The sequence below is a fragment of the Micromesistius poutassou genome, assembly GCF_964030765.1.
Source record: "Micromesistius poutassou genome assembly, chromosome: 19".
In the NCBI taxonomy this organism is placed as follows: Eukaryota; Metazoa; Chordata; class Actinopteri; order Gadiformes; family Gadidae; genus Micromesistius; species Micromesistius poutassou.
In genome coordinates this window covers 10,888,915-10,900,056 of record NC_140289.1, presented here as the reverse complement: position 1 = coordinate 10,900,056, position 11,142 = coordinate 10,888,915, and the positions used below count along the sequence as shown (strand labels likewise).

General features: G+C 49.2%; 1 protein-coding gene across 1 annotated transcript; it reads left to right on the top strand.

The window, feature by feature from the left end:
- Window positions 1-2,206: 2,206 nt before the first annotated feature.
- cfap206 (cilia and flagella associated protein 206) lies at window positions 2,207-10,822 on the top strand (the record flags this gene model as incomplete). Its single annotated transcript, XM_084484156.1, has 12 exons — window positions 2,207-2,314; window positions 2,406-2,489; window positions 2,606-2,696; window positions 2,984-3,172; window positions 4,520-4,678; window positions 5,345-5,559; window positions 6,304-6,423; window positions 7,289-7,487; window positions 8,033-8,173; window positions 9,185-9,378; window positions 10,032-10,172; window positions 10,601-10,822. The coding sequence occupies 12 exons, from the start codon at window positions 2,207-2,209 to the stop codon at window positions 10,820-10,822; spliced, it is 1,863 nt and encodes a 620-aa protein (XP_084340282.1).
- Between the last annotated feature and the right edge of the window lie 320 nt (window positions 10,823-11,142).

Genomic DNA, 11,142 nt, shown 5'->3' with positions numbered 1-11,142 from the left:
CTCTCTCTCACGTCAAGTGCAATATGTGTTTGTAAAAATGATATTTAATATACAAATCTATTTTATATTTATAGCTTCTTCTACTCTGGTGCCATGGTGCTCTCCTCTCCTCTCCTCTGTCGGGAATCTATTTATAAATGGGTCTCATGCCGGATTAAGTATTCAGATTAATTTATCCGTCAATAACTTGCTGTAACGCGTGTTTATGAATCTCTTACTTCATGAATGATTCCACATCTCTCAGTAGTGCTTAAAGTCCAACGGCGAGCCTTAACCCACGATAGAAACCTGGCAGTATGTTCTTCTTTTTTCTTTTACTACCAAACAAGCCTTGACTTCTACGGTCTTTAAATCCAGTTCAGGGATTATTGGGTGAATATCGTTCATTGATTCAGCCTCAACGCCATCCTCTAAGCCTTTTAAGAATTTTAAGAGACAAACTAACGTCAAATTAAATAATATTCAAACACTAAATAAATTGAAGTCGTATTTAAAAAAAGTATAACATTTTCTTTGAATACATGTTTATTTGGTGTACGTTGGTGAATGAGACGAACAAGTACATGGACTGTGATAAAGAGGTTGATCGTCATAGCGCCCAGTATCCAATGAAACGTGTCGTAGTTCGACGACCACGCTACCCCTGGCCGACTCGTAACTTAAGCGTGGCGGCACAGAACTGAATGAACTATAAACTTCACTCTGACTGTACGATGCAATACACTTCTCGTCTTTTGTACTTTCCTCGTAGTGTTCATCTACCTGAGCCAATGCAACTGCAACGTTTTTTTTCGAGCGAGTTTGTGAAATGCAGAGAATTACAGTATATGATGGGAAACGCTGATCAGTTTTTGTATATAGAATAACTGCCAACTTGTTCCAGGTGTTTTGATGACTTGTTTGATGTTTTTAACTGCATGGTTTGAGATCAATGCGTGTCTTTTGTGTATTTTGTTATATTTGTGTGATGTTCCCTTTTGAGCTCTTACTTCCCTTGTAACTTGTTCAGCAGTATTTATTCATTCCACGTTCTGTGAAAGCCTTTCCCTCTGTGCCAAAAATACATGCATTTTTACTTTACTTGAAACTGGAGAATTCTTTGCCGAAACCTAAACTACCTAAACTATTAGAAACATCAGCTGATGTGAGTGTTTTGCTACAGCTTTGCGTTTTAAACGTGTGTTTTCCAATGGAAGTATCTTATTTCTGCTTATAACTGAGCTTATAAGCGTTTTAACTTGGTATGTATTGCTTGGTTTCTGTTTATATATACGTTTGATGGTTGTGTGTCTGACGTGTGTTAATATTGTGCGCGGCCTGTGTTTTAGTGTACGGGGCGGTCATGTGGTTCTGCGGCTCAGGTTCCGGGGGCGAGACGAGGACTGTATCAGTGGGACGGGTTGACCTCGTCGGGTCAGAGATTAAACTCACTACTCTGTTGAACGTATGTTGTGTGACGAGCCTATGGATGTTTTACACCAAGTCACAAGTCTGTTTTTTTTTTTTTTAAGAATAAATATTTTATCTTTTAAAATGTGTTGTATTTATGATTGTACTCATATGAGCAGTGGGGGGAGTATGGGAAACTGGACTGCAATAGTCCGACCACAGAAATGGCATGGCCCCCAAGTCCGCAGCTGGTTTCAATTCCCACATAAACCCTGGTGGAAGTCACTGGCGTCCCAAGTATGCACTCTTATTAACCGTTGGTGGAACTCGTGCCAACTGGAAAGGTACTTTTTACATGCTTTTGAGTTTAAGTGGATATTAAAACGCTTTGGCTCTTTAACAGGAACATAAATAGCCTATAAACCAGCAAAGGATATCTTAACTTTTAAAGGTTTTTTTTTCACCATTAAATAATTGAAGTATGTAAGTGAACTGAATTGGGCACCCTAGTGACATGTCCTCGGTAGTTTTTTTCCCCCCAAGATGAATAGGCTATATAGTTTCACCACATATTTCTAACTAAATTATAGACCAACCAAAAATATACATAATGTCCTGGGTCCAATCCAATATACAAGTATTATGATTATGACTGGAAACGGTTGTTTAAGCCGGCTGTGGACAAGGGCGCCATCTAGTGGACAGGATGCGGCCAGTTACCCTGACAACCCTCAACAAGTCGATGTTTGTCTTGGTTTTAAACCTCCTCTGTAGCGACCCGCTCATGAAGCCCATAGTTTGATAAAGCAGTGCAGGGATGTCCAGGGCTCAGGCAGAAAGCGTGATTAAAAACATCATCCGAGAGATCGGCCAGGAATGCGCAGCGAAGGGCCAGGCCGCGTCCGAGACGCTGGTGGCCTTCATGGTGAGTTCATAGGCTACTGTACAATGTTTAATGCGATACCTGTCGGGTGTAAGTTGTCTGTGAATAAATGCAGAGAATAAATTAATCGCAGGTGAAGGCTGTGGTGCTGGACCCGAAGAACGAGTTCAACGTCGACCGGACCCTCACCAGACAGGACGTGAGGCAGCTGGTGGAGGTAAAGTAACCAAAAAAAAAGTAACACTCTTTAACAACACTTCAACTTAATGATTAGGCCTACCATTTATTTCGTCTTTTTCTAATGTGACCATTTTAAATGTTTTTCCTCCCCAGTTGTGTGTGGGTAAACTGACCGAGGAAGGCAGTCCAGCCCTCGACACAATAAAGATGCAGGTTTACTTTGACATGAACTACACATCTCGACGTGAGTCGGGCCTCGGGGTCATTTAAACACATTTATAACGCCTAGAAAAATGATCTAGTCACTTTTCCCCTCTGTATTTGTGTATTATTCAACATGTATCATGTCAAGAAATTGTTGTAATTAATTTCAAATTGTTAGGCCTACACGTTTATTCTCCACATGCCATCATCGAGTTCGTTTTTCCTTGTATTCGTTGTTTTTTTTTTAGAACTGACCAATACTTCTAGCGGTCAATTGTAAACTAATCCTTGGGTGTTGTTCTGTTCCCAAACCTTTCCGAGCCGCAGGTGAGTTCATCCAGGAGCACCAGCGCCTGCTGGCCACGCGGCTGGGCCCGGAGGCCCGGGACATCGCGGAGGTGCGGGCCACGACGCAGTCGGCGCTGGAGGACCTGTACCGCCGCATCATCAGCTACCTGCTGCTGAGCTCCGGGGTGGGCTCGCCCAACGACGTCGACGCCGTCCGGGAGGCCACGGGTAGGGCTCACATCACGACGGGCGTGATGTGCCTGGGAAGGACACCGACAGGAAGTCTGTGTCCGTCCACTTCCTGTTCCAGCGGCGCTGCCGAATGCGTTTCCTCAGCGGAAGCCGGCGACCTTCCTGTCTGTATCTCTCTACTACCTGTCTATGTATCTACTTCCTGTCTGTATCTCTCTACTACCTGCCTATGTATCTACTTCCTGTCTGCATCTCTCTACTACTTGTCTGTGTATCTACTTCCTGTCTGTATCTCTCTACTACCTGTCTATGTATCTACTTCCTGTCTGTATCTCTCTACTACCTGTCTATGTATCTACTTCCTGTCTGTATCTCTCTACTACATGTCTATGTATCTACTTCCTGTCTGTATCTCTCTACTACCTGTCTATGTATCTACTTCCTGTCTGTATCTCTCTACTACCTGCCTATGTATCTACTTCCTGTCTGTATCTCTCTACTACCTGCCTATGTATCTACTTCCTGTCTGTATCTCTCTACTACCTGTCTATGTATCTACTTCCTGTCTGTATCTCTCTACTACCTGCCTATGTATCTACTTCCTGTCTGTATCTCTCTACTACCTGTCTATGTATCTACTTCCTGTCTGTATCTCTCTACTACATGTCTATGTATCTACTTCCTGTCTGTATGTCTACTTCCTGTCCCAGCAGCGCTGGAGAATGTGTTTCCTCACCAGGATCTCGGGACCTTCCTGTCTGTATCTGTCTACTTCCTCTCTAAACCCCCATACTTCCTGTCTGTGTCTACTTCCTGTCCCAGCAGCACTGCAGAATACCCTGCTCCCTGTGTGTGTGTCCACTTCCTCTCTAAACCTCCCTGCTCCCTGTGTGTGTGTCCACTTCCTCTCTAAACCTCCCTGCTCCCTGTGTGTGTGTCCACTTCCTCTCTAAACCTCCCTGCTCCCTGTGTGTGTGTCCACTTCCTCTCTAAACCTCCCTGCTCCCTGTGTGTGTGTCCACTTCCTCTCTAAACCTCCCTGCTCCCTGTGTGTGTGTCCACTTCCTCTCTAAACCTCCCTGCTCCCTGTGTGTGTGTCCACTTCCTCTCTAAACCTCCCTGCTCCCTGTGTGTGTGTCCACTTCCTCTCTAAACCTCCCTGCTCCCTGTGTGTGTCCACTTCCTCTCTAAACCTCCCTGCTCCCTGTGTGTGTGTCCACTTCCTCTCTAAACCTCCCTGCTCCCTGTGTGTGTATCTACTTCCTCTCTAAACCTCCCTGCTCCCTGTGTGTGTGTCCACTTCCTCTCTAAACCTCCCTGCTCCCTGTGTGTGTGTCCACTTCCTCTCTAAACCTCCCTGTGTGCGTCTACTTCCTGTCCCAGCGGCCCTGCAGAGCGTGTTCCCTCAGCAGGAGCTGGCGGGCTTCCTGTCTCTGTCCGGTCGGGACAAGGAGCAGCAGCTGGCCGAGCTGACCGCCGTCGTCACGGGGATACGGATCTTCAACAAGTTCCTGAAGAAGGGAGGGGAGGGCATCGAGGACCGTGAGTCCACACTTCGTTACCGCGGATACCAGATGAGGAGGGGATGTCGGATGGGGCGTGACGGTCTAGCGGTTAGGGTGGGCCTATGGCCCCCTCGGGATCATTTTTACGACTGTTACGACCTCGATGGCGGACAGTTCGTTGTGTCATTCTAAGGGAAAAGTCCCAGAGGTTTCCATCAGCCAGCCGCGCTCCTTCAATCAAAGAGGCTAGGTGGAGCTAACGCAACAGTCTCCCTCTTCCACTCACCTTGGTGTGGAGCGATGTACAGAGTTTTTCGAGTGAGTTAGAATGAGTTTTTCGGTCGAAAAAAACTCACCCACCATTGTCGTTTATTGCCAGAGGACGAAACAGAACTAACAAAGTTAATCCTTGGCCTACGGTTCAAAATGTTACAATTTACAATTTATTACAATCACATTATTTATTATATAAATTATATATCAATTATTTATTACGATTACAATTTATGGCAAAGACGGCTAAGGAGTTTGGTGTGATATAAAGTCAGTGTAAGGATCTTGTGCAGGCGGCGCAGTGCATCTTGGGAAATAACAATCACCGGAAACGTCTACTTTGGCACCCTTGTGTGAACGGACCAATGGGATTGGTTCCAGCGTGTCTTAACTACAGGCTGTTGATCCTGTCCCCCCTGGGGCCCCGCAGTGCCCATGCTCCTGAACGAGGCCCTGCCTGCGCTCAGCGGGGCCATGGAGGCCTCGCTGCTCCAGACCCAGGGCCTGGCCTGGAGGTACACCGCGCTGCTGGAGGCGCTGGCGGGCGGCCAGGCGCTGGCCGGGGAGTCCGACCCGTCCCCCGCGCTGCTCAGGCAGGCGCTGTACAACGTCCGACAGCACGAAGCCCTCCTCAAAGTCATACTGGTGGGTGGAGCGGCGGAGGAGAGCAGAGTCAGGTGTTGTTACTTAAGTATGTGTAACAAGGAGACTCAGTAGAACAAAAACAGAGGAACTATTTCAAAGTGGCTAGGGTACTTAGGGACTTAGTTAGGGAAACAGGTGAAAGTCATAAGGTCAATAAATAAAAGTAACTTAGTACAAATCAGAACGTCTCTAGATCACCTTTAGCTATGTCCGATCTAATCCAGTACCATCGCATTATTAAGCTCAAACTCGGTTAACCTCAAACTCTTTGAGGTCAATAGAACCAACTTGAACCAAACTGAAACATTTCTGTCTGTCTTGCAGGCTGACGTGGGTCTGTCTGTCTGTCTGTCTTGCAGGCTGACGTGGGTCTGTCTATCTGTCTGTCTTGCAGGCTGACGTGGGTCTGTCTGTCTGTCTGTCTTGCAGGCTGACGTGGGTCTGTGTGTCTGTCTGTCTTGCAGGCTGACGTGGGTCTGTGTGTCTGTCTGTCTTGCAGGCTGACGTGGGTCTGTCTATCTGTCTGTCTTGCAGGCTGACGTGGGTCTGTGTGTCTGTCTGTCTTGCAGGCTGACGTGGGTCTGTGTGTCTGTCTGTCTTGCAGGCTGACGTGGGTCTGTGTGTCTGTCTGTCTTGCAGGCTGACGTGGGTCTGTGTGTCTGTCTGTCTTGCAGGCTGACGTGGGTCTGTGTGTCTGTCTGTCTTGCAGGCTGACGTGGGTCTGTCTGTCTGTCTGTCTTGCAGGCTGACGTGGGTCTGTGTGCCAGGCAGGTGGAGAGCCTGCAGAGCGACCTACAGACCCGCCTCCTGAACCTGAAGGAGGCGGTTCAGTCCAGGACCGCCGTGCCCACCGCCGTGGTGTTCGTACGTATCTCCCCCCCCCCCCCCCCCCCCCTATCCTCCTCCTCTCGCTGTTACCGTGACTACAAACCAGAGATCTTACCTCCTGTGGGAACCTTGGTGCAAATATCTTTTCTTGGGGCTCGCCACAAACACAAATGCATGCTTGTGTGTTCACGCACGCGCACGGACACACACAAACACTTCAGACAATTTAGACTATTGCTATGTCACCATCCTCCAAACCACCTTATCGTCCAGCTGCTGGAGAACACTTACTTCTTGCTAAATGGTTGAGAAAAACTTGACGTCCACCACACATGGACCTTATCACAAATACTAGGGAGCAAGGTCATTGGAGTGATGATCATTTCCCACTTTGTCATCTTACTTTGTTACTTTAGAGAAGAAAGCAACCAAATTAAATTAGTTTATTTTTAATATGCATGCCGTTTTGGAGCATTTAAATTTTTGGACAACATTTGTTTTAATCAAGGAACCAAAACCTGTGTTTTTACCAGTGTTATACACAACCAGTGTTATACACAAGTCGGGAAGGTGGTACATATATGTATACAGCTTTTACAATTACAAGTTCTCTTATTGTTACGGTTGAATGGTCACTTCACTCAATGCGCGAGAGGGCCCACCTACAACACTAAAGATCCCCTTCCTTCATCGACGAGATAGCTTCTGCACCGCCGTGCGTCATCTATATTCACGCCAGTGTCCCCCGACGCCTTCTGATAACCCGAGGCAACGCACTCCATCCGCTGCTTTGCGGTGGAAGTCACAGCGTTGCCGATTGCGGAGCCTTGAAATGGCCCGGTGTTGTAGCGCACCGCTCACGCCGCGACTCGTGAAGCTAACCCAGGGTGTGGTGCTCCAGCCCCACTTCACGGAGCTGGCCCGGCTGTGGGCGGGGCTCCAGGACGAGGCGGTGGTGCTCAACGTGCAGGAGGCGGTGGCCCTGGGCCTGCAGCCCTTCCTGCTGGCCCAGGCCCAGCGGTTCCCCCCCGCACAGCTGGACCTCCTGCTGCGCGGCTCGGAGGTCAGGAGCGACCAGCAGCGGATGGCCGAGTCGGCGGGTGAGTGGGACGCAGAGCGGGGTTTCATCACTGTCGTCGGTGCTGATAATAACAACATGTAGGTCTCAGTCTGGGAGAGAGGTTATTCTGTGTGTCTGGTCCGTCTGTTGTGGTACATGTCACTTGAGTCCTTGTGTTTGCCGAGCTGTATATCACACCGACATGCTATGACACCCTTGTAAACTGAACATTTACATTTTCTGTTTGGTCATGGTGTACACTAAGAAATGTATCCACAATCATGGTGTGCACAATTTTTGAAGCGCAATGTACATTCTGTGCTTAAAATAACCAAAAGCCGCATCAGTGTGCCATACCTGATGGGGTTGTTGGTTGTTGTCAGGTGAAGTTTCTTGTTGCCGAACATGTTTAACTGGTGCCAACGTTCTCTAGTTGAGTGTCGGACTCATCCAAAGTTAGATCAAAGTTTCCATATTTGTATGATTCCTAAACGTGTGTTCCTGTTACAAGATGAGATACTTTATTAATGCCAGGCAGGAACTCTGGGAAAGGGCCTAACCATTGACCACCTTCCTCATCTCCAGAGGAACGGGTTGACGGAAAGGAGGTCTGGGGCCAGCAGTGGCTGTTCCCGGAGACCATGGGGAACTTCTCCAAGCTGCCGCTGCAGTACCGAGGGATGTGTGGGTACAGCCTGGCCGCCAGGGACGGACTGCTGCTCCCGGGTGAGCCCAGAGCCCTCTGGTGATACCCCTCTACAGAGAGGGGGGCTGGGGTCAGGTGACCACCACCCCTCTGGTTATACCGCTCTACAGAGAGGGGGGCTGGGGTCAGGTGACCACCACCCCTCTGGTGATACCCCTCTACAGAGAGGGGGGCTGGGGTCAGGTGACCACCACCCCTCTGGTGATACCCCTCTACAGAGAGGGGGGCTGGGGTCAGGTGACCACCACCCCTCTGGTGATACCCCTCTACAGAGAGGGGGGCTGGGGTCAGGTGACCACCACCCCTCTGGTGATACCCCTCTACAGAGAGGGGGGCTGGGGTCAGGTGACCACCACCCCTCTGGTGATACCCCTCTACAGAGAGGGGGGCTGGGGTCAGGTGACGAGGCTATGGTGTACCCCAATGTCTTCAGCCTCCCTGTAGGCTTCCATGCACAATATGCCCCTTAACCTCCTTACCGGCACCTGAATGACATGGATCTGAACTCATGTATTCACAAATCCACGTATTCTCAAGTCCCTCTGGACTCAGCCAAGCATTGTTAGGTTAAAATTGCATCCGTCAAATAAATGCATGTATCGGTTTCTCCTTTGGTAACACAGGAATTATGGTTAAGAATCAGAGAATAAGTAGGAAAATATTGTTGGTCCTCCTGTATAAGAAACAACAATGCAACCAATGACTTGGACTTAGACTTAGAAAACTTTAACGTCCCCGAAAGGCGATTTGTTGTACAGTACAGGCACATGTAATCCACAACACATTGAACCAGACATCTACAGCACTATTTAACACATAACATACACACATCAATACATGAAGTACAGTAAAATGGAGTATATTGCACTTCCCTAGAAGGCCTAAAACGACTCGAAACGACTGCACAGTACTACAAATATTCCTCTAGTCCTCCACCCCATCTTATTTGATTGGGTTATTGCCATGGGAATGTCTTTTGGTCTCTGTTGGTCCCTAACGTTTGGGTATCTATATACCAATGTTAATATTAGGTAATCCCAGCATCGGCGTCCTGAGGCTCCAGGACAAGTTCTACGTGTTCAGCTCGCGGGAGGCCGCCGAGCACTTCTCTAGCCGCCCGGATGACTACACGGCCCGCGTGGCCGAGCGGGCGCGGAGCTGCCCCGAGCTCATCCAGCTGCTGGAGCTGCACCAGCAGTTCACCGGAGCCACGCCCCACTCTGAGGTTAGCCCCGCCCTACTGTGAGGTTAGCCCCGCCCTACTCTGAGGTTAGCCCCGCCCTTCCTTAAGGTTAGCCCCGCCCTACTGTGAGGTTATCCCCGCCCCACTCTGAGGTGAGCACCGCCCTACTGTGAGGTTAGCCACGCCCTACTGTGAGGTTAGCCCCGCCCTTCTTTAAGGTTAGCCCCGCCCTTCTTTAAGGTGAGCCACACCCTACTCTGAGGTTAGCCACGCCCTACTCTGAGGTTAGCCCCGCCCTTCTTTAAGGTTAGCCCCGCCCTTCCTTAAGGTTAGCCACGCCCTTCTTTAAGGTTAGCCCCGCCCTACTGTGAGGTTAGTCCTTAGTTACCGGGATAAGCTACCAGGCTTCTGTGTTGACGTGGCAGTTAGGAAACCTGGTTGCTGCAGTAGGTCATTTTGCCGTGTGTAGTGGAGACAGAAGATCCCAGCAGTGCCATAGATCTGGACCTGGGTGGGGTCCATGGCACTGTCCCTATATGCGATGTCCTTATATCTTGGAATCGCGTTGCCTCACTGAGCAATCCAAGTGAGATGGATGGACCACCATTTCTGCCTTTGTCTGGGCTATAGTATAAACACAGTCTGTCTATGTGTGCGTGTGTCTGTCTATGTGTGTGTGTGTGTGTGTGTAGATGGCTCCAGGGGGCACCCTGCAGGTGAAGGCGGCCAGCAGGAGAGACAGCGGCACCCAGACGGACACCCACCTCCTGGAGGCCAACCTGGTGACCACGTACCAGTGGAACGAGTGGGAGCTGCGCAGGCGGGCCATCAAACTGGTCCGTCTGTCCGTCTGTCTCCATGCACACACCTCAAGTCAACTGAGGAGAACTACTAAGCGTTGCTTCGGAAACCTTTGCACACGCTGGCCCTGGCGTCCACGATAGCGTTCTTTAAATCGTGTTCGCTGTGCTCTCGCTCACCACATCGTCTTTTCACCCGCCCCTTTTTCTAAATCTCTTTGTTTTCCACTCATATCTGCAGAGTAGAAAAGGTGAGACGGATGGGATGTAGGGTTTGAGGTCAAAAGAAAAGGCTAAATTACACTTCACCGTCACATTTATTTTGGAGAGTCGGCTGCCTCTGAATTTAACAGGTTAAAAAACCGTGTTGACACTGGAGTACCTTTAGTGTCTTGTTTTATTCACAAATGTAATGCTTCAGCAACAAACTATCTATCCAAACCCCTCCCCTTCCCCCCCACTAGGCCAACCTGCAGAGCAGGGTGACCCACTCCACGCAGACCCACCTGAGCCACATGAGACGGGAGAACGACTCTCAGACGTTCGCCCCCAGAGACACCGCCTGCCAGACCGCCCGGGACAGCGAGACCAACGTACCCAGACCCCTGGTGTACCTGACCGGGCTCCGCGGTCGCCATGACAACCCGGCCGTCAAAACAGACCTCACCAGGTCTGTGGACGACTGAGCCTGATGAGTTGTAGTAGTAAACGTTGTTTAAATGTTTTGTTTGGTTCTCATACTTGTTGAATACACCATCAGCACTGGCTAATGGTTGTAATTGATTAAATGTTGCAAACTATAAACTATATAAGCTTGTGTGACATTTGTATTGAAATCCTTCTGGGCTCTAGAAACGGTCTCCATCTTTGAAATGCAACTCAAAGATGAGCCTGTGTTGTAGCAGGGCTCTGCTCATGTACCGGCCATTCCGGGACAAATCCATTTGCTGCGTGCGTGTTCCGGGCCTGGGCTCACGGGCCAATCACAACTAACGTAGTTAATGTG